Source organism: Monopterus albus, unplaced genomic scaffold (genome assembly GCF_001952655.1).
Source record: "Monopterus albus unplaced genomic scaffold, M_albus_1.0 scaffold70.1, whole genome shotgun sequence".
In the NCBI taxonomy this organism is placed as follows: domain Eukaryota; kingdom Metazoa; phylum Chordata; class Actinopteri; order Synbranchiformes; family Synbranchidae; genus Monopterus; species Monopterus albus.
In genome coordinates, this window is record NW_018127950.1 from 968199 (window position 1) to 993621 (window position 25423).

At 42.1% G+C, this 25423-nt stretch overlaps 3 protein-coding genes and 1 long non-coding RNA gene across 8 annotated transcripts in view; 3 read left to right on the forward strand and 1 right to left on the reverse strand.

Annotated features, from left to right (window-relative positions):
- rundc3aa (RUN domain containing 3Aa) overlaps positions 1-11439 on the forward strand; it is a 13703-nt gene extending 2264 nt beyond the window's left edge. The window contains exons 2-11 of one of the 4 annotated variants that reach the window (XM_020605456.1): positions 6732-6859; positions 7103-7236; positions 7317-7402; positions 7682-7771; positions 8578-8658; positions 8750-8915; positions 9025-9182; positions 9470-9583; positions 9765-9867; positions 10313-11439. In XM_020605456.1, coding sequence (XP_020461112.1) covers positions 6732-6859; positions 7103-7236; positions 7317-7402; positions 7682-7771; positions 8578-8658; positions 8750-8915; positions 9025-9182; positions 9470-9583; positions 9765-9867; positions 10313-10486 — 1234 coding nt within the window. In that variant the 3' untranslated portion in view covers positions 10487-11439. Of the gene's footprint in view, positions 1-6731; positions 6860-7102; positions 7237-7316; positions 7403-7681; positions 7772-8577; positions 8659-8749; positions 8916-9024; positions 9183-9469; positions 9584-9764; positions 9872-10312 lie in introns of all 4 variants that reach the window. The other 3 variants (XM_020605458.1, XM_020605457.1, XM_020605459.1) reach the window with 3 other exon arrangements.
- On the reverse strand, positions 1495-5906 carry LOC109963151 (uncharacterized). Of its 2 annotated transcripts, none has more exons than XR_002275360.1 (2): positions 5483-5906; positions 1495-2815 (listed from the first exon to the last, which is right to left on the reverse strand). It is a non-coding gene; the product is annotated as an uncharacterized LOC109963151 (long non-coding RNA). The 2 variants fall into 2 exon arrangements; XR_002275361.1 differs by lacking the exon at positions 5483-5906 and adding an exon at positions 3819-4015.
- Positions 11440-13120: 1681 nt separating the features above from the next.
- fam117aa (family with sequence similarity 117 member Aa) lies at positions 13121-19848 on the forward strand. The gene is made up of 8 exons (XM_020605447.1): positions 13121-13519; positions 14787-14932; positions 17212-17307; positions 17399-17512; positions 17888-17995; positions 18511-18736; positions 18837-19011; positions 19257-19848. The coding sequence occupies exons 1-8, from the start codon at positions 13267-13269 to the stop codon at positions 19468-19470; spliced, it is 1332 nt and encodes a 443-aa protein (XP_020461103.1). The 5' UTR covers positions 13121-13266; the 3' UTR covers positions 19471-19848.
- Positions 19849-21561: 1713 nt separating this feature from the next.
- slc35b1 (solute carrier family 35 member B1) overlaps positions 21562-25423 on the forward strand; it is a 20390-nt gene continuing 16528 nt past the window's right edge. The window contains exons 1-6 of the mRNA XM_020605433.1: positions 21562-22316; positions 22845-22948; positions 23082-23212; positions 23333-23363; positions 24215-24375; positions 24529-24655. Coding sequence (XP_020461089.1) covers positions 22192-22316; positions 22845-22948; positions 23082-23212; positions 23333-23363; positions 24215-24375; positions 24529-24655 — 679 coding nt within the window. The 5' untranslated portion in view covers positions 21562-22191. The remainder of the gene's footprint in view (positions 22317-22844; positions 22949-23081; positions 23213-23332; positions 23364-24214; positions 24376-24528; positions 24656-25423) is intronic.

The following is a 25423-nucleotide window of genomic DNA, read 5'->3' on the forward strand; positions in this document are numbered from 1 at the left end:
ATTGTCACTGTCTTTGTTCATAGTAAATGTTCATGGTGTTTAATAAAAATGAATAATTCACCCCCCCCCCAGAAAACCTAGAAAAGACTGCTCATACTCTAAATTTGACACACAATCAAGCATTTTTATTCCAATGCATCTCTGTCCAAGGTCCGTTCTATATAGTGACACAGAGAGTGAAGCAGAGCACACAACACCACACAGAGCATGCGATGAAATAAAAGAAAAGTTTTCACAATGGACTCTCAACACAGAGGAAAATTAGCCAGGGCATAAAAACTAAGTTGTTTTTGTTTTGACTGAGACTGATTTAATCACTAAAGAATTTTAATGACAAACACACCGGACAAGACAGAAATAAATCTCACAAACAGCTTTCCGTCAGTAATTCTTCCTTCCTGTTTTCTAATGAACACCATGACAATGATTAGGCTCACTCAGAGGGCATTTTCTTCCAGGCGTGTCTGAGTCACTGCTAGATCTGCTTCTCCTCATTTGTAATGCTTTTGACCTGTTCGCGCTGTGTTCTTCTCGATGCTGTTCTGGTCAGAGTTGATAGAAGTGGTCAGTCGTTGTTGTGTGATCGTGCAGTCTTACTGGAGAGAGATTCCGACTCAGCGGCGGCCCTCTCGCTGTGCATCAAAGCAGGCTGGGTGTCACATTGGTGCAGGGCACAGGATCCAGGTTCTTTTGTGCTGAATGAGACACAGCTACTTTCACAGCTTAAATTTCTGCCTGGCTACTGTAGCTAAGCCGACGTTAGTGCTTGATTAGTACACCAAGCCAAGCCTTTACTTCCCTCCAATACGTGTGTATATATTTGTATAGGCTATATATAACTTATGATTTTTTTTCTTCATACATGTTTAACATACAATCAGCACACACAGAGATTAAGATTTTCAGTTCCCAACAGTTTCATTTAAAGTTTTGTGGGATTTCAGAAAAGTTACTTTCTTTTCATTTGTGGGGGTAAAGACATTTGTGTGTTGTTATCTAATGTTCCTGTCTAATGTCTGTCACCAGAGGGTCATAACAAAGACAAACTGGCATCACAATCCTGTTTAAAAGTGTATTTTACTTGACCTGGGGTAATGTGGGTCACTAGTAGCAGGCACGGACACTTTCTTAATGTATACTCAGTGTTTCGGTGCCTTTTTTCTGGGTCACACTCAACCAATTGAACTCATCTGAATTAGAGACACATATGTTCAAGCAACAATTGTGTGAAACAAAGGAAAACTTGATCAAATTTGTGCACCACCACATGGAACAGTTTTTGCATGAGGTCTGTGTCAGGGACACAGAGGCATTACAATAAGGCCATCTGTAAATAAAAATAATGTGAAAAAACAGATTCTGCTGTCAGGTAAAAACCTTGCAACTTCAAAATAAGTTTTCTGAGTTTATCTGACAGCTCAGATCTTGTAAAATGTTCTCATCCTGTCATCTTTCAGACTGAAGTTAACACATGAAAAACAGTTGCAATGTTTGTTTTTTTTAACCTCACAGCATAAAAAAGGGGAATTTAGTTTTAATGGCTATGAAGAGATTTGGTGATATAAATCCTGTCCACAGTGACAGCAGTGTCATCTTGGCCATATCTCTATATTTCTGTGCTGTTGCCACTAGCAACAGGTTTTATATTAACAAGTCTGAGCCTTTCTGCAGCCAGGGGGAATTTTAATGCAACTCCACATTAACCTTGTCCATCTGAGCTCAATTTGATAAAATGAGATCAGCAGGGAAGCAAATTGTCTTGTGTGTAATGTTTAAAATGTACTGTGTTGTTGCTTTAGTCTGGCTAAGAGCTGTCCCTCCGTGGTCCGTGACTGGAGGAACATGATGCTGTGGACACGGTGGACCTAAGAAAACATAGATAAGATGGGTGAGACTTGACTGGTCAGATGTAAAGGGCCATTCTTTCAGATGCCTCTTGGACACAATAACAACAGGGAGGGAGGGTGAAGAGGTGGGGCATCTTGGCTGGCATGAGAGGAGAGAATAAAATGTTGTGTGCTCTAGTAAACACAAATACATCTTCACATCTCTTGGACGTGCTTCTGCAAGTGGGTAGCTCTGTTTTTTTTTCTGAGCAATAGTGAAGAGTGACAGTTGCATAATTTTGTGCCACTTTTCACCTCTGTCAGTGCAATTTTTAAGAAATAATAAGAAATGTCAACAAATCTTTGAGCCTGCATGTCTGGAATAACACCGATTTCTGTTTCCTTTTTGATGCAGCCTTCTTTTGCATTTTCCTTGATTTATGAAGGAACATTTACTTTTAAAGACACTGTCAAGTATGAAGAATTACAGCAGAATTTTTCCAGGTTTGTCTAAACATGTGGGCTTCTCTCATCAGCAGATCAGCCTACTCTCTCACCACCAATTTCACTCGGACCCCCTTGATATTCTTCAGTTTAGTCCCCTCTTAAGTTCACACATCTGATTTACGCTCTCAGTGCTTATCGGCCCAACACCTTTACTGTCCATTGTGCACCCTGATCTCTCTACACCTCCTCTGACCATGAAACACTTTGCCTGGACGCTCATTCACAGAGGGGACGGGTGAGTGAGAGACACACCCTGCTGTAGTCACATGTTTACTTTTTTTTTTTTTTTTATTCAATTTGAATTCAGCCCATATTATGATTCTATTCATCAGAGCACAAGGCATTCTTTCTCTTGGCTGTTTGTGCTGCTCCAGTGCAAGACAGGACATCTCCCCCGACAGTTGAGGATGGTAAACACAGGACAGTGCTGCAGCCAGTGAGGAGTCTGCCTGTGTCATCTGATCCTGCTGGTTATGCCAAGACTGAAGAGAGACAGAAACACGAAGAGAAAGACGAGTCAGGGAAATGTTTATGAGGAGAGAGGAAAAAAAGAAAAAAATGAAAGCTGAGAGAATTAGTGGGGCGCATGGTGTGTTTACGTTAGGTGCCACTGCTTTAAAATGCAGTTTTGGTTATCCAGGCTGGGGTTGCCTGTGGAAGTACAGTAGAGGGGTGAGAAAGGAGAACAAAAGGCCATTTAAAGAGCTGAGAGTGGGCTTGGCATCCATCCAGGCTGAGTGAGAGGGAGGCACAAAAGAAGCTTGTCAGGATGCCCTGCAGTTGTTTTTCAGTGTCAAATCGTACCAAGAGCATGTTGCTGTTCAACTCCATCCATTTACATCTGAGGCACGCCAACGATTCCCCCCCTTAGATCAGTTCATTTACAATCTGCTGTAATGTGCCTTTTGAGACAGCAGTGCCACTTGAGCAGGCTAGAGAGGCCTCTCTGAAGAGCTGACGTTATTCTGTTGTGATTTTAAATGCTGTCACATCAACAAACAGGTAGCCACTAATCGCTGGTTCCCATACTGGTCTCTGGGAAGCACGGGGGGCACTTGGTTTTCTAATAGCGCAGCACATTCCATAATGAGCAACTGTTTGATTTTATACAATCTGCTGTTAGTGGAAGTCTGCACAAAACAAAACATTTGACCAGTTTGGACTATATTTTTTTAGCTTTAGACAGAATAGTAAAAGTTTCTACAAAGCTTGTCAGATGGGATTCCAAACTACAAGGAGTGGCTGTGGTGTTAAGATGATCTCTTTGAGGAGCTTAAATATGAAAGTGATTGTGAGTCCTTGCCCCAACACACAATATCAGTGATCCTGTGTCTCAGTATTGGAGTTTTTGGGTCAAAGTGGAGTAGAGCACATATTTACAGGAACACTACTTAACACTCTGGAGCTCTGTTATACCTTGAAACCTGACTGACCTACTTGTGTCTTTGACAGAAAACACTGAGACAGAATTTAGATGCCACTGACCTGTTTCCTTGATAAATCCGGCATAACCAAAACAAGTCAAAGCTCCAAAAGTAAATTTAATCCAGATTTCCTTGTGAGTTGGACTACACCTTGTGCAGCTGTTGTAGTGTCGCCCGTATGTTCTCTGTGATGGTGCTGTTTTCTTGTGACATTTTGCCCCAGTCCCCCCGTGCTACAACACACTCCCCTCTCATCTAGAGTGTTTTGCGTTTGGGGAGTATGGCTTTCCGAAAGGAGGTGGTAGTGGTGCCTCTGCTGAAGTAGGCACTGCCTAGGGCGATCTTGGTCTTTCCACTGGTAATGGTAGAGGACCCCAGAGTTGTCGTGCTCCTGCCCCTTGTGATGGAGGAATTCCCCATGGCAAGCTTGCTCTTCCCCCTCTTTATGGTGGTGTTGCCCAGGGTTAAGGCCGTCTTGCCCTCGGAGAAGCTGGTGTTGCCCATTGAGGAGAGGCTTGTCTTTCTCACCCAGATTTGACAGCAGGGTTCGGGGCTCACTCAGCGCAAAGCATCGCACACTCATGCGGCACAACCTGTTCTGCAAGCACCCGGGGATAATAGTAACAAGAGCTACAATCCAGAGAAGACCAGAATGCTAAGCATGGATAGCACGACCCCCGTGTCACATAATGCCTTCGTTGAGCTGGTCGACGTGGGCTCTGGAAGGCCACATACCACCCATGGGTCCCTGTGAATGGACAGAGGCAGGCAGGGGGGGACAGTGGAGTGATTGTCCCATCGCCACGACGACACCAGACGGTTGAAGGACACATTGTTGCAAAGGGGACAATCTGCAGTGACATCACTTTCTTCTGAGCCATTGTTCCGTATAGCCTCTGATTTTAAGGCATTCCCTCTGACTGTATATACCTTATGTGAAATGAGCCGCACAGTGTCAGATTTGTGAAGAGAACGGATAAATGTGTTCATGTTCTCCACAGGTACTACAGGTTTTGATTGCACCTCTCCTGTATTTGAGTTGTTCCTCCATTTGAAATATGGGCGTGGTCCCTTCATTTGGTTCTGAGTATCCATTTGTGTCCTGGCTGAACTTTTTGCAAGACTACCCCATAAAAAGTTTGCTCTACATACAAACCAATCAAACCAAGCAGTGTTTAGACATGTTAATTTTATGAGCACCGTTATATCAACCAACTTGTACAGTTTTCTAGTTCAGAAACTGGGTTTGCTGTGAAACATACGGCAGCATAGTTATGGAAATGCAGAGACTTCAGAATATCAACCTATTGCAAAGATGCCACATTTATACCAGATATGTAGACAGGCTGATGGCTGTACATGCATAGAATACAGGAGAATAGGTGCAGATGAAAAGTACACAGATGCACTTGCATCTCTCTACACACATCACACATGACTGTTTCACAATTCCCCTCCCTGCCAAGCTGACACATTGTAACCATCATCTCCTCACTGTCACATTTGCATAACACGCTCAGCATTGCTTTGGAAAATCTCACTCTTGATTGCAAACCCATTAGAACTGCAACTCACTTAGCACTCTTTTATTTGGGAATTGGTTCTTGTACTTTGTGTAAATAGGTTATGCATGAATAACTCAATGGCACATCGATCTAGAACTCCTGACACACACTGATTACAAACATAGCAGATCTTTTTTTATCTACTGTTAATAATACTGACCTGCTAAAACCAGACCAGATAGACTTATCCTTGGGCTTTTAAGTATGTGCAGGATTCATGTGTGAAAATCCCAGTAGACGTTGCTGTGTGTTTCTTTGCCCCTGATGAGGGTGGTTTTGACCACAGACACAGACTTGGTTCCATGGGTGAAGGTCAGAGTGGTGAGAGAGCTCGTGGTCTCCCCCCTTGTAACAGAGGTTTTCCCCACTGATATGCCGGTGTTGCCCAGAGTTGTGGTGGTTCTGCTCCAGGAGATTGAGGATTTACCCCAGGAGATGGCGTACTTAGTCCTCAGGATCAAAGCCCTGCCTTTGGTGAAGGAGGTCTTGCTTGATGAGAATGTGGCTTTCCACTCATTGTTAGAGTCATTTTTGGACTTCTTGGCTGCTTTGGGTGTCTTAGCCCTGGTTTCAGGGGTCCCTTCCATCTAGGTGTTCCTGCGCTTGGATGTCAAGGCTTTGCGGAAGGAGGTGGTTGTGGTTCCACGGGTGAAGCTGGCCCGTCCCAGAGCCACAGTCGTCTTTTGCCTTTGGATGGTGGAGTCTCCCATGGAGGTGGTGGTCACTCCCCTGAAGATGGAGGAGTTTCCTAAGGAGACAGTAGTCTTTCCCCTGGCTATGGAGGTGCTTCCCACTGCCAGGGCAGTCTTGCCCTCGGTGATGCTAGTGTTGCCCATTGAAGTGGAGGCAGTTAGCCCGTGCCTGAATGCTGGCTCCTAACATGCAAGCTGCATATCTGCTTCCCTGTTGCGCAGCTGGGTGAGCCTTTGAGGTCAAAAGCTGAACTAAAGCTACAGCGCCAGCTGCCCTAAATAGATCAGACCACCATGTATAGATGAAGGGGAGGGAGTTATTTGACCATTCTTTAATGCCAGTCCCTCAGAGAGAGACACGACCCAAAAGGACCTGGAAGCACAGCATGCACAAAGGCTGAAAAGACAGGGGATTAATTGTGTTGTTTTCATGATAACACTGCCAAAGCAGTGAAGGGGTACATTGTGCAGTACACAAGACAATCGGGGTGACCTCAGTATGATAAGATGGCATAGTTCCAAATAAAAGGAAAAAAACTCTCCTCCCTGCTGTTGTTGCAGGGTTCAGATACAGTAGTACATTTGTTTGCTTGGGTACAGTACACGGCTGCACTGCAGCATGCACCCAACTGAAAGCTCAAAGACTTTAGACATGCAAAGTAGATTTCTTTTTTCTATTGCATTTTTTCCTCCTCTCTCTGTGTGCTTCTATTTCAGATTCTCTGTAAAAACCCTTCTGGAAAAGTACACAGCAGAGCCCATAGATGATTCATCCGAGGAGTTTATTAACTTTGCCGCCATTTTGGAACACATTCTCAGTCACCGCTTCAAAGGTAACACTGCAGGTAACATAAAGCACAGGAAAAGGTGGACCGATCAGCTAATATGGCCTTAAGTAGATAGAATAGAAATCAGCTGCATAACATAATCTACACCTTAACAATGGAAGTAAAATGATGGTATTATCTTAAGGCCAAAAACATGTATGAGTGTACAGCTGCTTGTACTGTTCCTGTGGTTATGTGCTGACAATGTGGGCTGCTGTCAGCGCAGAAATGATTCATTGCTGTGTTTAAATCTTGGGCTAGGTTCAGGAAGCTGGTTCAGCTCAGACGGCCAGCGCAGTTTCTGGGAATATATCCGGCTGGCATGCAGCAAGGTGCAGAACAACTGCATCGGCAGCATTGAAAACATAGAGAACATCAGCACGTCACGAGCCAAGGCAAGGCTATCTGTGTGCTGGTCATTGTGTGTGTGGGTGGGGGTCTGGTCTGCTCCTACTCACTTTTTGTTATCCTACAGGGGCGTGCATGGATTCGAGTGGCGCTGATGGAGAAACGTCTGTCTGAATATGTGTCCACTGCTCTGAGGGACACAAGAACAACCAGGTTAGACTAATGATTTAAAGGGACAATCCACAAATGTAAACTTTTTAGACACATTTTTGATTCTAAGTGAGTGTGCTATGGCAAATTTACTCATCCTAATAACTGCTTTTCTAGCCAAACATTTTCTAGTGAAACTCCACCAGAGGAAATACATGTCTGCTTACAGATGTTTAGAACATCAGATATACTGTAAGGACACTCATTGATTGGCTGTGGGTAGAATTGCTGTTGTGTGAGTATTATAAGGTCAGAGATGATGGTCATCTCTTCATCTGACAGGAGGTTCTATGATGATGGAGCCATCATGCTGAGAGAAGAGGCAACAGTCTTGACTGGCATGCTGATTGGACTGAGTGCCATTGATTTCAGGTGAAGACATACACAGCAGAAAGTTCCAGTAGCTATACAAGTGCACACACCAGTACACCTCAGTTTATTTTAAAATCACTACAGTTATATGGTATATATTTGTGAGCTATTTAAATCTGATGACTTTTGGTCTCGTGAAATTTTCTGAGCTGTTACACTGTTTGGGGGCTCAGTATTCAGGAATGTTCAAGATTTTGAATGAGGCATATTCACTTTTAGAGATACAGATGGATTTAAATAGAGATTATAATGATACAGTTTGGTAACCATCCATCCAGTATCCATACCGCTTATTCTGACGAAGGTTGCAGGCAATCCCAGCTGACACTGGGCGAGAGGCGGGGTCCACCCTGTACTGATCGCCAGTCCGTTACAGGGCTGACATGTAGACATACATCCAAACACACTCACACTCACTTCTACGGGCAATTTAGAGTCACCAGTCAACCTAAGCTGCATGTCTTTGGACTGTGGGAGGAAGCCGGAGTACCCGGAGAGAACCCACGCAGGCACAGGGAGAACATGCAAACTCCACACAAAAAGGCCTCGTGTCGACCCGGGCTCAGTCCCGGGACCTTCTTTATAATTTGGTGAATTAATTCTTAATAATATATTTGTTTGAGTCATCTCTTGTGACCCTATGTGGGGTCCTAACTCCTATAGTGCATTAAATAACTACAGTAGTAGGTATTCATGAATAATACAAGATGTATAGGTGCTTTCTCATGTTTAATGCATTTTTGTATCAGCTATGTAAGTGAAGGTACTGCCATAAAAAGTATGTTTCATTTTGTTCTTTTGTGCAGTTTTTGTTTGAAGGGGGAGACTCTAGATGGGAAATCCCCAGCTGTGATTGACTACACACCCTACCTGAAGTTCACTCAGAGGTGAGACTAAGCTAATCATGTCATTCCAGTCTAGCACTGCCTGGGTGTGTCTGTATGCGGCAGTGACACTCCTGCATCTCTGATTGTGTAGCTATGACTACCTGAGTGATGAGGAGGACCGCCGCAGCGTGGACAGCAGTAACAGCGAGGAGAGCGTCCCAGAGCATCCCTACATCCCTCTGGTGACCGATGAGGAGAGCTGGAGCAACAAGTGTCGCAAGATGGAGCAAAGGTTTAAGATTGTCTATGCCCAGAAGGTGACTCTCAGCAACTTCTAAAACCTTGTTTTCACTGCTTATATTCTTGTTCAGTACTATGGGCATCTACACACAAATCCCGATCTAATTGTGTATGTGTGTTGCACAGGGTTACCTGGAGGAGTTGGTGCGCCTGCGGGAGTCACAGCTGAAGAATGTGGAGACAGAGAACAAGCGTCTGAGAGCCAAGGTGGAGGAACTGATGGTCCAGGGCCAGCAGGAGAAGAAAGAGCTGGAGGCCATCGTGCTGGAGCTGCAGGCACAACTGTGAGAACAACTGAGCTGATTTCACTTGTGAACTTTGAAGAGTTTGACACTATATTTTGAAATTTGTGGATCTGGGGCTGCTATTGATTGCTGTAACAACACCATGGTGTGTAAAAAAAAAAAAAAAAAAAAAAAAAAAAAAGTGGATCACTGACATTCATAATATATGTATATCACAACATATTATTTCTACCTTTTGTGTTTCGGTACATATTTGCTTACTAAAATTTAAAGTTTTTTTGTTTTCTTTTAACCTTGAATCATTTTGTTCTTCGTGCTGTATGCAGCTCAGCCCTCATGCCCCGTGATTCCTCCCATCTGGCTAAAGGCCTCTCCACCCCGCTAGTCAACCAGTGGTCCACCATCACAAACAGCCGAGGCGATGTGAAGCTTTTCCGCAGGTTAACCTACTGTACATGTTCAGTGTTAATATTATATTTTTGTTTTTAGCCATACTTTTTTGACGCTATACTGCATAGATTAATCTACGGGTTAATAACACACAACTGAATTAAGTGCTGATACCAGTAATGTGCAGAGCATTGCAACAGGTTAAGTATGTGCATCTTGATCACTGCCCAGGAGGAGTTTCCACAGTTTGGAGCAGCTTTCTGCTGAAGTGAGTCTGAACTCTGACTCTCAGAAGCTTGATGGGAGCCAGAACGGAGATGCTGCCTGGACCTCAGTGGGTAATAATGCTTTTCAGTGATACTACATGCAACATGGAATGTTTCTTTCAGGATTTAAATGTGCAGGGATTTGCAGAGTATTGTTATTAAGTCCTGTTTTGTTGTGCCTTCCTTTTGGAGAATTTAGCCATTTTTGGCAATGGCACACTATTCCTAAGTACTAGTTTTACGGGGTCTGTTTAAATGATCTACTCTTTACCTTCCGGTATGGAAACCTCATTAGTGACATCACCATATTTCTGCTTGAGTAGGAATATATTTGTACTCTTTTCCCGATTCCACAAGAGCCTTTCAGTGACAGCTGCCCATGCACATGTGCTTACATACTCATACAAAGGCAGGCTTGATACCTCTTGTGGTGTTCCATGTGGGCAGCTTGAACTATGCATGATCATAAGTTGAATTTTGTTGGGGGGGGGTTTCTCTGTTTTGTCATTGCAGGAAAAGACAACACTCCTTCCCTGCTGGGTCTGTGTGGCTCTCTGGCCTCATTACCAAGCTCCAAGTCCTTGGCCAGCCTCAAGTCCAGCGAGTGTTTGGTCAATATCAGCACTGAACCCAGCCCTGCTCTCTCTCCCAGCTAGGAGCTCCAGACCCACAACAGTGGAGACTTAACCCCCAGCCTGTCTGCCTGGTGATGCTGCGTTGACCATGTCTAACCACCTGACCAATCTCCTGCTCCCACCATCCACCCAGCTTCATGAGAATATGACGTGAAAGTCATAATGTGATCTGGATTTTTGTACAGCTGAAAGGATCCATCACTTTTGGTTCTTCCCCTTCTTCTCACCTTATTTCCTCAACTTTTTGCAACTGCTCTCCCACCGCCACTTAGTACTGTCGTGGATCCTTTCGTCCATGATCATGCAAACTCCTGTTAAATCTTTTCCAGAACATCCATTCATTTCCTTTAAGTGTTTTTTCACCTTGCTCCTTATCTCAATATTAGTATGCCTTTGGCCTTTTTGTTTATTCTCTTATCAAAATGTAACCAAAACAGCACTTGCAGCTCTTTGGATGCAGCCACTTGCAAAGAAAGATGTGATCATCATTATAAGTGATCCAGGTTATCCATATAGATTATAGGATGAATTAAGAAGAATGTTTTATGAGTGTGACTTGAGTGTGTCAGTCCTGCTTGACCACAAACTGTTAACAGGGTTTAAATCTGTTCAGCTATTTATTGAGTCTATCAAATCTTAAGATACAACATATGTTCGTTTATCTCATTTTAGCCATTACAGCATTGTGTGTTCTTTTTAGGCATGTAAAATATACTGGATTTTATTTTTGTTTTGTGTTGCAATAAAATGCCTTTTCCATTAATTTTTCTCTGTTTCTGCAGAACACACTGTTGTCTGAAGAGTAATGTCAGAATCTTTCAGAGACACAGAAAGACTGTGCTGAAAGCCGTGATTTTAAAACTGGTTCCAAAGGAGAGGGTTAATAGCGATGCTGGACTGAGCAGCCAGCAGGATGGGACACATGCTCTGGCTCCATCTTGTGGTTTAACATAAGGTGTAGCATAATGCTTAAATGTCCTGAATGCTCATTTTTTAAAGAAGAAACAGAGGATCTTGTGGGGAAAACATGGGTAGCTATGCTATAAAAGTGCAATAAATTTTGTTCTAACCAACTTGACCGGGTTGGACTGTACAAATGATACCTCCGGGTCCAAAGACTGACTGAGTGATTGTAGCCATAACATTTAAATCAAACCGCAAGTGGTCCAGACATTTACATGGCTGCACTTTCACAGAGCAGTACTCAAGTATTGTACTTAAGTGCAATTTTACTTTAGTATTTCCAATTTCTGCTACTTCATACTTTGACCTCACTACATTTTAGAGGTAAATATTGTACTTTTTACTCCACTACATTTATTTGATAACATTAGTAACTAATTACTAAATTCACAAGCTACCCAGCAGTAATTCAATTTATAATTATATAACATGTTTAAAATTAGCTCCACCTTTACCAGCTGCAATATTAAAGGTGACCTATAATTATAATCCAATAATATGATATACATTCATATAGTGTGCCATTCTGCATAATGAGTACTTTTACTTTTTTACTTAAAATATATATATTTGATGCTAATACTTTTGTATTTTTACTTAAGTAGCCTAACATCTTGAATGCAGGACTTTAACTTGTAACTAAGTCATTTTTTACACTGTGGTATTCTTACGTGTATTTAGGTGTATTAAGAGTCTGAGCACCTCTTCCACCACTGGCCACAGTTTAATTTTGTGACTGTGGTTGTGGCTAATAATAAGTAAGATATACAGCAGCTATAAAATGCCGCAAATTATTAATGGATAATGTAGAGGAAAATCATTTTTGACTTAAAAAAATATTTTGTCTATAAAACACTCAATTTGCATTGCACAAGGAAGAATATGTTTTAAATCATATCAATAACTCTTAATCAAACTAAGGCCTTTGTACTTTTCACTTTTATTTTTGCAGTAATTGTCATAAACCCAAGTGAAAAATATTGTTTTAAGAAGCCTGGTGTGAAGTACAAGAAACATTGATCACACTTGATACTTTACTTAAAGCAGTGTTCTCAGTGGCTGCTTCTTAGCAGGTTAAAGACTCGTAGCTCATATATGTGTTATGAACTAAGCACAAACATTTAGTAATGGGCAAGATTTGCTGGGAGGCTGTATAGACTCAATATTTGATTATTTTTGTTACTGCATGAAACACTTCTGACAGGTTATAACTTGCTTGTAATAGCTACAACTAAAGACAGCTTGAGGAAGGTGATCAGGTTTCTCTCTGCCCTTTGTTAAAATGTATTATTACTGAAAATTGTCCTGGACCACTTGAGCCTATTTTAGTGACCTTTAGGGGGCCCTGAACCACACCTTTGCTACCACACACATGCACTCAGTTACACACACTCGCAGTGAATAGACCCAGGGTTTGTAAGTGGATTTTGAAAAGGAGGAGGAGAAGGGGCATGCCCTGCATAGTGGAGGACAAACCTAAACAGAGTGGGTGGGAACTTGGAGTTTTTAGGGGGCTTTGCCTTTTAGGAGACAGATGGCTGTTATGACCAATAAGTGTTCAGTAGTATTCTGCAGCAACCAACCAGATTGCCCTTGGAAGTATATTTTACACAAGATAGTTGCACAAGTTGAACTGTTGTGTTGTCATTTTGCAGAGTAGGGATATAAGTGGCAATGTGAGAGAAGATCAAGTCTGTCCTCTTCAGACTGTGAGATGGAAGATGCTACGCAACTAATTTAACTGCCAAGCTTACCTCTTCAAGCTGTGAAGCAACAATAATCATGATCCTCATCACAAAAGAAAGCTCACACGGGGTGCCTGACAAGAGGCCCGATCACAGTTTTGGATCATCACTTTGAATGAAATAAATGTGGGCACAGAGAGCGAGAGAGAGAGAGAGACCAGCGCCGTGCACAGCTGCAACGGGAGAGAAGAAAAGCAAAACCGTGTGTGTGTGTTTTCATAAGCGGAACTTAGCCGTGAGAGCAGAGTGGGGGATGTCGGGCAGAAGTGGAGGAGCACCTCAGGGGTGCAGCAACCCCAGCCTGCAGCCCCTCAGAGCCACGGTCCCATACCAGCTCCAGAGGAGCTCAGCTCTGCTCTGCAGAGAGGCCAAGACAGGTAAATACACACTTAGGAGGAGGTGTTTACATTTGCATTCACTTCCATGTGGTCCAGAGATCAGGCGTTTGTTTGGTGTCACAGTATCATCATTATCAGCCTTAAAAATGATGTCATATTTTTGGTGTTTTGGTGATCTTAAATATAGTGGATTTTGGACTTTTCCTTTTGATTCTCTTTCTCTTTATTATTTTACAAAGGGAAGCAGAACCAAAATGAATAGTGGTTTATTTTATCTGCAGAAAAATAATCAAGTATTTCAACAGTTATTTTCAAGCAAATATGCCAAACATTTGCCTCTTCCGTTTCCCAGTTTGAGGATTTGCTTCTTGTATCTGTTTTATATCATTATAAATGGAACATATTAAAAGCAGCTGGCTGGACAAAACTACAGCTCTGAGAAACTGATGGCCATTCTTACATGCCAACAAGAATCAGCAGACTACTCCATAATTAGATTAATCATGACTTAGATGCAGCTATAACAGCTATATAATAACCTAACTGGTTAGAAAAATCGAGGTCTTTAATGGTGACCATAATGAAGTTAAAAGGAAAAGGCCTTGCTTATTATGCTAACTTAGCTAAAAAGTATTGTTCCAACATCTATGAGAAAGGTAAGGCAACAACAAGGCCAGCTAAGGCTCTTCTCACAGTGCTATTTGGACACTCAGCCACCTCTTTACATTCTAACCTGTGGGATCTCTGATGCATGCTTCATGCTGACACAGCACAAAGCTTTAAATGCCTCTTTGTTTTACTTTGGCTGTGTTGTTCATGAACTGTGTCCATGAATGTCACTCCTACATGTAGTGGTGTTTATTTATACACCCTGTCTGCCCTGCAACTTGGGCTGATGACAGCATACTGTGTGTGTGTTTTTTGGTTAGTGGTAGATAAACTAGTACCCTGTGGTGACTGACATGCTGTGTAATTGGATGGCTTGGCTCCAGGTTAAAGGCACGGTCCACACATGCCACAGATTAAAAAGTGCTGCCAACATGCACACACAGAAATACACACTTCAACTCACATTACTCCAGACTCAAGGAGGTCTGGGAGTAATTTTGTGTACAGCTATCACAGCTTTTTTTTAATACTAAAATAAAACAAGAGTTTTGGTACACATACATGTCACATTGCCGTGGTACTACAAGCCAAACATGATCACACAGGCATAGGTTTGAATAACATCTGCAAGCCAGAAATAGTTTTACAGGTTTACACAACCACAGTATGCTCACTGTTTTCTGTCTGTTCCCAAAAGCTGACAAAACCGCAGCCCGTCCACCTAAACCCACCATCCGCAGAACACTTTCTTTGGATGCTATTGTTGGACCCTATCTGCAGGGACAGTGGCCCAAAGAGGCAGAGAGCACAACGGCTATCTGTGCCAATGACAAAGCCACACAGGTAAATATCAGCATGTCATGACACTGTTAGATCATCTGTAATTATTGTAATCAAATGAAAGTGGGCCAAGTTAAATGCCAGTCCGTTATTTAAACTTTCCATAAAATCAGCTGCTTAGAAAAAAAAAACAGAACCCAAATGTTTCTGTGCTGCACTTCTCTTGTTTGATAAGGATTTCAATAGATGGCAGGATATCTGATGTTCGCTCTGCAGGTGTCTCGTGGTTCCAGTTTGACGGTATGAGTGGAAGGCAGCCAACTGGAAATAGTTGTTTTCTGCTAACCCCCCCCACCCCAAACTGTAGCTATTCCTAACTAGTGCACAAAGCCCCAACTAACATCACTAAGCTCCGCAGCTTCATCTTCACTCCTGACACATTTCAAACCCGAAGAACCCCCTTTGCCTCCATTGTGAGGAACAGACCCCTTCTGACCTCATTATACAGACACCCCATCCCCCCAGCGTTCTCTTCAATCACACGTACACATGCCTCACCCAGCGCCTCTGCATTACTTCAGATGATTATTTCATTCATCATCAGTCATCCCACAGCACTTTCTCAACCCTGATGCAGGAAATTCACTGATGCGAATTGTCATTTCAAGAGAGCCTAACATTATTAGATTACAAATGTATTTCTGTAACTTTAAATCTATAGATATGTGCAAAGTGTGGCTATAATAGTGTTATTCCAAATCTATAGTCTGCAATCTGCTGAAGCAATAAGTACATCAGTCAGCTGGAAAACATTGCCAAGCATGTTCTTTAAGGCATTTATCAAACAACAAGGTAGTGTTAGCATGAAACTCCAAATCACTCCACTCTGCTCCACTATGCTCTACTATGATCTGCTACACTCTGCCCAGTTCTTCAGATATTTGCCAATAGGAAATTAGAATAAATGAGAATGCAACAAAACTTACTTCTCAAGCAGAAATAATTGAAAATCTCTGATTGGTTAGAGAGGTCAATCCCGCTCAAAACCTTTTAGATGCTAATATCTCTGCACTGCTACTGGTGCTGTTCAATGAGTCTGGGTCACAGGAGGCTTCAACAGCACCTCTCCACATTAAGACAAGTTTTGGAGCAGATTACTACAACAAAAATATTTGAAAAAAAGTTAAATACCATAGCTTTAAATACATGTTAATGAGCTGTCCAAGCTGGAAACATTAGCCATGCAGACCAAATGCTCTGCTACCTTGGAGTCTTTTTATAGGCTTGTGTCCCATGCTCCCCCTGGTCATGTTATGGGGAGCGAGGGGGTTTTGGTGTTGTATGATGAGGGGGGTCGGCAACTGTAATTTTACACCAATGTCACTGTCTGACTGACTCAGGCTGCGATTCATTTAGCCAGCTGATGGGCCACATATGAGTCCACTGGGCAGAGAGGAAGATGGTGTCTGTGTCTTTCTGCAGGCAGTTATGGCACCAGTATGTTTTCCACACCGAAAAAACAGATTGTATTTTGGGGACGAGAGCCATGATGTAGCCGTTCTACAGGCAGCGGGAGCTCAATGACTGTGTGTAAGGTTAGCTGAGACTGGCTTATGAACGGCATAGACGCCAGTGAGTGGATCAGATTGTTTGCACGTCTGTGAAGCAGTTGACTTGAAGCATAGAGGCACCACAACTGTGAGTATCTGATCCTGTAGATTAAGTTGACCTGGGTTTCACGTGGCAATGATGAACTCCCAGTCGTCTGTTCCCAACCAGCAACCAGCAGCAAACAACCAGACACATGCCAGTAGAAGATCAAGAGTCAATGTGAAGAAATCGGTATGATCATATAAATGAAACCACTACGCTATGGAGTTGTGACTGACAAAAGAAGAAGTGGCTGTTTGTCTTAGTTGTTTTTCCCGCTCCACTATGTGACTTTGTGAATAACACAGGTACTCTATGCGTGACAAAGTGTGTGTAAGTGCACTGAGGTGTTGAGTGCCGATAGTGGCACTCTATTTATAGTTTTTACAATGATGTGGTTTGGATGTTTTTTTTTTATGTTTTGCAACTTACTGTGGTTTTCTCATTGCCTTCCTCTGTGCAGTTGTTGTGGGGCAGGTGTGCAAGACAGCTGTGCAGCTCCACTTATGTGTTGAAATCAAGCTGTAGTGTTGATTGCAGTTTCCTGGGTTTAACAGTAAATACAAGAATCCTCACAAAGGTCAACCCTGCTGACAGCCAGAATTTCTGTACAAAACTTTCTATCACAGCCGCCAAACGTTTGATAGAGGAAACACTGTACTCTTTATTCATTACATTGCCATATTTTTTAGACTCCAAGTTCCTGGGCAGAGGAGACCAAAGGCAGAAGAAGCGTTGGAGGACACAAGCGCTCAGCATCATGGGGCAGTGCAGAGCACCTGAGGGAGGCAAGTGTTTGAGGGGAAAGTGAGCAACCTCTCTCTTTCAGAATGAATCGTAGGGACACCTGAATCACTTTTCTCTTCACTCTGCCCTTAGGTGGCCAAGCTGAAGCATCAGTTGCAGAAGCGCTCCCGCCATGCCCCTCCGTCAGCAGGATACGAGCTCCCCAATCACTCCCTGCCGTTAGGTCACATAGCAGGCATCAGTCAGGTAGACTGCTTCTCTTTATCCTTTGGGGACATGCAAGTTAAACACAGAGAGAACAAAGTTTTTGTGATTACTACCAATCCCAGATGGTCTTCCACAGGCAGACTAGGCAGAGCTTAGTTACAGGGATATAAAAAACATTGGTGCTTTTCTTAGGAACGGCTGTCATCCCAGCTCCTGTGTTACTGCAGACAATTTGATACCACAATATCATGCTGTACCACTGAACCAAACATCCATCCATCCATTTTCTAAACCGCTTACTCCCAAATGGGGTCACGGGTGCAACCAAACACCAAACCACAATTGAAGAATTAAGTACACAGTCAATCACAGACACACTCTAAATTTGCCTCTATTTTACCTGCATTTTCTCAGATGATGCCCTTGATGCCGCTGAACAGACTTGCCCCACGACTGCGGCGTAGCGTTGAAGGCCTGAACTTGGAGCTGGAAGAGGTGTTTGTGTCTGAAAAACCTGATGAGGTTAGGACTAATTGAAATAATTCTAAACATAAAAAATAGTTAAACCAATACAGAAAAATGTACACAATATTTCTTCCTTAAAAAAAGCTTTGTCATGTAAATTTGATGTATTTCATACTTTCTATTGTGCATTATACTATGGGTTTATGTCATTAAGATATATATGTCAGACATCTTGGAGAGTGTGTAGTTATATTTCATGTTTTGTTTTGTTATGAATACCTAATAACTGATGTTTGTCTCAACATGATAAAGCTTTCTATCATGCCATGAAACTGCTTTGTCATGATCAAAGAAAAAAATGAACTGAATTAAATTAAATTATCTGTGTAATTTTCAAAATTTTATTGTACATTAATTTGCAAATAAAAAGTTGGGTATACTGCTTCACTACTTCCTCCTAACCTTACTTGCTTGTACCTTTCAGAAGAAAAAGTATCTTTTGCAACTCTTTGCTTTTGTTTCTTCTGCTGCTTTGTCTGACCCCTTCACTTGTTTCCTCCTGAATATCACAGATTTTGGATATCCCAGATGGCCACAGGGCTCCTGTCCCTGCCCAGAGATGTAGCAGTGGCTCTCAGAGTGAACCTTCCCCAGGGCCCCTGGATCCTTCTCTCCTCTCTCCTTCCCAGTCCCCCTGTCCTCTAGATCCATTACTTCTGTCACCTTCAAGTTCCCCTTGTCCACTGAACTCAGAGCTTTTATCTCCATCACAGTCTCCCTGCCTCATGGGAGAGCCAGGTTAGGCAGCTTTACATTTTTGTGAGGTACTCTCAAACTATCCATTGAGGTACTAAACTTAAATATCTGAATATTTGGACATTTCTGTCCCTTTGTACAGAGCTGGTGGAGTGTGAGACCCCGTGTCCCTCACCGTCGACATTGCTTCCTTCATTTGCACTGGATCCTCCCCTCTTCCAGCACTGCTCCTCCTCTCCTCGTCCAAACAAAACCTATTCCTTCCAGCGCGAGCCACCAGAAGGATGTGAGCGAGTTCAAGTGTGCGATGAGGCAATGTGAGTATCACTTTATGAACCAAAACATAATGCACAGATCATATAATCATGGTCAAAATAAGCTGCTGGGGAGCCACAGAGAAAAAATTTACATTAGGACACCACCAAAACCTCCCTTATGTAAGAGATTAAAGTGAGCATCAGATCATCAAAGCTCTTTGGGAACATAAAAAAGTTGTTGGCTGCAGCAGTTTGTCTGAAAAATACTACTAACCCCATATCTCTTTTCATTTCATTACCTCAAGGTCTGCTTGTCAGGATGAGCCGCTCCTCCAGCCATCCTGCCCTGACCCCAATAAAGTCAATTTTACCCCTCATGGAGGATCTGCTTTCTGTCCTGTCAGTTTTCTGAAGCCCCTCCTACCGTCCATGGACCTCCTTTTTCGTGGCCTGTCAGTGTCCCCTGTCACTGGTTGCCCAGGTCAAGCCTCTCCTACCAGACACCTGGGCATGCAGTAGGTGAATATCTGAGATGAGAGCCCCTCTCAGGACTAACCCGCACTGCACTACCAGTACCTGGAAAGACTAGATGTGTTTTACATGCAAGTGTTCCAGCAGATACCTTTGCTTGCCTGACGCAACACTGCTGTAACATGCCATGATCACTGTGATCAAAATAAGAGGCTTTGTGATTGTAGGTATTTGTTGTTATCAGTCTTTAGAATAACTTTGACCCTGATTATTTTTTAACCTGAAGGATGCTTTGATTCAGCTGATGTTTGCCTCATCAGTACTTTAACTGTCCTCATACTTCCTCCTATGGACTGTGGGCTAAACTACCAGACTTTTTTTTTTAAACATTGTTTTTTTTCTTGTCTTTTTTAAAATAAAACTGAATATTGTTTTAATTGTATCATCAGTTTATACAAAGACTTCAGTGCATCAAGTCGAAATAAGTGATTACCGTCAAAAAGCCTCGCACTTAGAAGACACATATTATAGTCTTACTATCCTTTCTTTAGATTTCTATTCAAGCAAAGCATTAATTTAGATGAAGTTTCAGTTTAATTTGAGAGTGTAGGATTATGGCTCTTGTTACCATGGCTAACTCTGAGAGACAAGACAGTCCAAGTAACTTCAAAACAGTGCTGATTTATTCAAAGGATCACAGGTAAAATTAATACTACACGCTCAGGTATCTTGCACCTCCAAACTGCTCGCAGGCAGATGTAAGATGAAAGACCCTGAACCCACCAGGCCTGTACATTATATCCCCTCGGTTGGGCTAGCCCCATACTACACAGAAACGTCAACCGGGACGTCTCTGTTACCAGCTTTGCAGCTGGCTCTAGCAATAGTCAAAACATGAAGTAAATCAATGTGCATGTGTGTGTGTCTGTTGATTAAGTGGTGTGTAGCTAAAAACATTCTCACAGACTTCTAGAACATGTCGTGACTTAAACATAAGAACATATTATGGCTAAGGCTACAGTTATACACGTCATAATAATAATATTAAACACCCTGTCTGCTGACAGTCATCAACTCTTCTCTCTAGTTATCCTTGACCAGATGTACCCTGTAGAAACTCATAAGCATGACTAAGCATTTAACAGTCTAACTAGACATCCTATCTCCACTAAACATTTCTAATACATAAAGTATCTATCCAATATCGATCTGACTAAAAATATCTAACAAGAGAAAGCTAAATATTTTATGGGTTTGATCTGGAAAGTTCTTAAATCTGTTGGTTGAAGACAAATATTTTTGACCTATAGTTTATGATGGCTTACTTTTCTACAGATGTATTTCTAGGAAAATATCTATTTTTGTATCCTTATGAGGCAGGTCACACAGTTTTTGTATTCACTAAAGAAACTGACTTGCATTTCTGTTTACACTTTGGTGGTGTATGAGTAGAAATGTACATTTTATTAGCTTTCTTGCCTTCAATGGGGATTGTCTGAACCAAGCTATTGTATTGTCAACTTTTTTAAGAATTTGAGTGGGTTACATTGAGTTTTTGTTTAATCTCAGCCTCTCTGGACCGAGTGTAATGTTTCAATATCATGTACCTTATTGTATATTGTATTGTTTGATATAGAAGTCAAATTCACTATGTTTTTGTTAGTTTTTCAGTGATCCTATGCAATACCAATTAAAAACATGACCTTCATAGCATGAGCAGATGCTACTGAATAATTTTTGTCAGCTGTGTTTTCTCAGACCTAATTATATACAGCTTTCTTACTTTTAAAGCTAATAACAGTTTAAAGTGTTTAGTGTGTTCTTTCTTATTGTAAAGGAAATAAAATAACCACAATTTCCAGGCTTTCAAAATGGTTCGAACACTTTCTATTATCATTCCATCCACTGCTTTGTTTGTCTGTCTGTATGTTTTTCTTATTGTTGTGCCTACATTTGACACGTGGATTTGTGGTCTTTAAATCTAAGCACTGCCCTTTTTTACCCAAAGCTCTTTTGTGATTGGCCGTGAGTGTTTCTCTATTGCCTGACATGGACCAATAACTATAATCCACATCCTAAAACGACAAAAAGACACGCGACAGCCCCAGAAAAGGACCGAATATTTTAAATAGCTGACTTTACAACTGCCACTCCCCATAACACGACCAATTAAAGCCATTACTGACAAGACAAAGTTGCCTATCTTTAGCGTTTGGGAACGGGAAAACTTTAAACGAGCCGCTATGTGTTTGTAGTCAAGATACATTTTATTAAACCTAGTAGAAAATGTTCAGGCTTGATTGGTGACCCACGGGGGTCCTTCCGTAAAACCAAATTTCAAGAAACCGCCTCTTTTCACTCTAAATATAGGCTTTAGTTACACGACCTGTACTTAAGCGATAGTACCGTTTTAACGGCGGATATGGGATTCTGCTGAATTACAGCTTTTCCGGAGGGGATATTTGGACTACCGGAGAAAGGAGCTATAGTAGGATGCTACAAAATGACTTGATATTTGACTTCTGTGCGGCTCCAGTCAATTCAAGATACTGTCTGACAGCTTTGGCAAATAACAGTTACCGTGCACAAGGGGGTTTGGAGACATTTATCAGCAAAACCTCCAGGTGCTAAAGCCAAATCCACAGCTAACGTGAAAACGCGAGCACCATTTCCGGGCTCGTGACATCGGCTATAGTGGAGCTGGACGTCGGTGTGAAGGACGCGGGGAGCGGAGCGGTGTCTGTTACACTACCTGGGCTGGTGGACGACATGGCTACGGGAAAGGGAGCAGGGAAGCCCGCCTCGCTATGGGACAGTATGCGGATACGGTTCATAATTTGCTTCCTCGGAGTCTTTGTGTGTTACTTTTATTACGGAATACTGCAAGAGACAATGTAAGTAACGGTTAGTGACCAACCTGGTTTATGTTAAACTTCGAAACCTGAACCATATGTGTTGTGTCCAGCTGCCAAACTCAATTGAAAATCGGACTTTCATAGCGACAGTGTATCTTGAAAGTATGCGGTTTTCCTTATCCAGTACTATGAATTTGATACAGCTGCAGCTAAAGCACCTCAGTAAAGAGAATGTGCTATTATGTCCATGCGGTAATGCAAATTTGCCTATATCCACAAGGAAACAACACTGTAAATAGTCCAGTTTTGGAATGGAGCAGTTCCTAATTACCGTTGCTAATTGACACAAATAAGCCAGCAAGGAGGCAGCCAGAATTCTTAATCGTATAACACCCCCACCCACCCAGTTGTAATTTAATGCTTCATGACCACTCTTATTGAAGAACCTTGTCACAGCTTGGAAACTCATGAAAGCTGTCAGTTTGTTGCACATGCTGCTGCCAAGTAGGTTACTTCAGTTTCTGATTCAGTGTCTGTTATTTGATGCTGTTTCTCTGTTGTTCCCAGCACTCGAGGTGATTATGGCCAAGGAGACAAGAAGGAGAAGTTCAGATTCGCCCGGACGCTGGTCTTCATCCAGTGCATTATCAATGCTTTGTTTGCTAAGCTCTGTGAGTATGTGCTGCACATGAAAAACACAAAACTATAGTTATTAAAACAGTTCAAAATATATTCCAGTAGTTATACATTTATTCTATTTGTGTTGGTGCATTTTAATAAAAACATGCTTCTCATTATCATCAGTGATCCATTTTTTTGAGGGCTCCAAGCTGGATCATACCAAGAGCTGGCTCTATGGGTTATGTTCCCTCTCTTACCTTGGGGCCATGGTGTCCAGTAACTCTGCCCTTCTGTATGTCAGCTACCCCACGCAGGTGAGTCTGTACCTTTTTAGATGGGGCACAGTTACCTGGTTATCATGATTCCTTCTGGAGTTTGTGCATCATCAAGGTTTGGTGCTGTTGTATCCTGAAGCTGTGTTTTTGTTGTGATAGGTGTTGGGGAAATCCTGCAAGCCCATACCAGGTAAACCTGATAATCTCACTTTTAGTTAGCCTACTGTTTCTGCCTACATATTATCTGGATACCTGGATATCAAAACCTGTGGTTTTATCAAAGAGATGATATCAGCACACAGGAGACTTATGGCTAGCATGGCAATTCATTTGTGTATGCAGTATTGCAGTGCCTGAATATTTGTGGTAATATACTGTTTGGTATAAAATCTAAGAGAGCACTGAGTTTGTAAAAACAATCAAGTATTAATCAGATGTAGTCCATGTCATACTCATTGCAAATAGTAAGTAGAAATAATTATCTGAGGATTAACTGTGCTGTCAAACTGATGGGGGAGGCTGTGTGTCAGGAGGTAGAGTGGGTCGTCTCCTTGCTTTTCCAGTCCACATGTCCTTGAGCAAGACGCTGAACACCCCCAGTTGGTCCCGGTGATATCACCAGTGTGCGAATCTGCGTGTGCTTGGGAGTACGGATGGGTGAATGGCCAAATAGTGTGAAAGCGCTTTGAGTGTGCTGCAATGCATAAAAAAAAGCACTGTACAAGTATAAGACCATTTACAGTACCTAAAATTGTGGTTGTTGTTCAGGGAAAATTTGATAAATGTGCCTTTGCAAATCTGTGGAGTTGAGAGCATATGTGACTGGTTAAAATATGTTTTGCTTGTACATGGAGATTATGTTGCACCACTTATTGTTTGGTTATTCCTTGTTACGCATTCACAAATGCATACACACAAAGAGATTTTTCACCATTCATATATTCCACTCCCAGGGGTGAAAGCCTGGCGTGGGTGGGACTAGGGCACACCACAGTTATATATGGTATGCACAGCTTAAAATGATTTATCATGTTGTTCCAGTGATGATCCTTGGTGTTACATTACTGAGGAAAAAGTATCCATTCGCTAAGTACTTGTGTGTACTGCTGATTGTGAGTGGTGTGGCTCTCTTCCTCTACAACCCCAACAAGGTCTCAGCTTTGGCCGACGACCACGTTTTTGGGTTTGGGGAAACTCTGCTGGTGAGTTAACCTGGCTTTATATTCCCTGTATTTGACTTGTTTTGTCTTGTTTTTTCCCCTTTCGTCTGCATCTCTCATGTAGTCATGGCAACTATGATATTTCAATGACATTTGTGTCATTGCTCGTATATGTGTTTTGCGGTGCCATCACAGCTTGTATCTCTGACACTGGATGGTTTGACTGGTGTGGCCCAGGACCACATGAGGGCTCGCTTCCAGACGAGCGCCAACCACATGATGCTGAACATCAACTTGTGGTCCACTCTGGTGCTGGGGCTAGGTGAGTCAACACTGCTCTCTGCCAAATTCTCATCTAACCAAAAATGTGCCATGGATTGTCAAGAGCATGGAGGGTTTTATTCCCACCAAAACAACATCAGGCCATTACACTGATCAGCACACATGCGGCCACAGAGAAAAAACTAATGAGCTAAATCACCTTCACATGGTTTGGTGCCGCCAAAATCTAACTGAATGAAATTGAAACACTGCCACAAAGCTCTTTGATTCATTCTCTAATTTTCACAGTGTTTAACTATTACTAATGCAGTTTGCTTTTATAATACTGAAATGTTTGTGGACATATTAATACACTTCATTCAATCTGATAAATGTTGCAAATGTGAGGCGTGTTCTTTTATATTGAAAAGAAAAGACTAATATAAAGATATTTCACAGTGTGAAATTTATTATGCATTAACGTATCAAAATAAGCATGTGCACATGGATCTTCACTGTTTAGGAAAAACAGAAAAGACTGACCTCAACTTGCCGGTATACAATATTTGTATGAAAAGATGTTACTATCTGATTGGTCAAAAACTGTGGGGGAGAAGCCATGGTTTAAACTTAACTCTCCCGATATTGGTCCTTCAGTCCGTCTGTCCTCCAATCATCCTCACTGCTCCAATGGTTGTGGACAGTGCCCTAAAAGGGGAGGAATACCTACCCTTTCTTAATTTCTACATAGACACTTGCGTCTTCCTTTGTTTCCGACTAACTGCTAGATTTCGGACATTGCTTTCCAATAAAACTGCTCTGCCTGTGT

What these genes read in the sequence shown, in the direction of transcription:
- fam117aa (XM_020605447.1), top strand. Translation starts at nt 13,267, where the DNA reads ATGTGGGCACAGAGAGCGAGAGAGAGAGAGAGACCAGCGCCGTGCACA. An exon ending in TGTCTGAAAAACCTGATGAG is followed by an intron (nt 17,996 to 18,510) that starts GTTAGGACTAAT and finishes TGAATATCACAG; the next exon opens with ATTTTGGATATCCCAGATGG. An exon ending in CTGCCTCATGGGAGAGCCAG is followed by an intron (nt 18,737 to 18,836) that starts GTTAGGCAGCTT and finishes CCCTTTGTACAG; the next exon opens with AGCTGGTGGAGTGTGAGACC.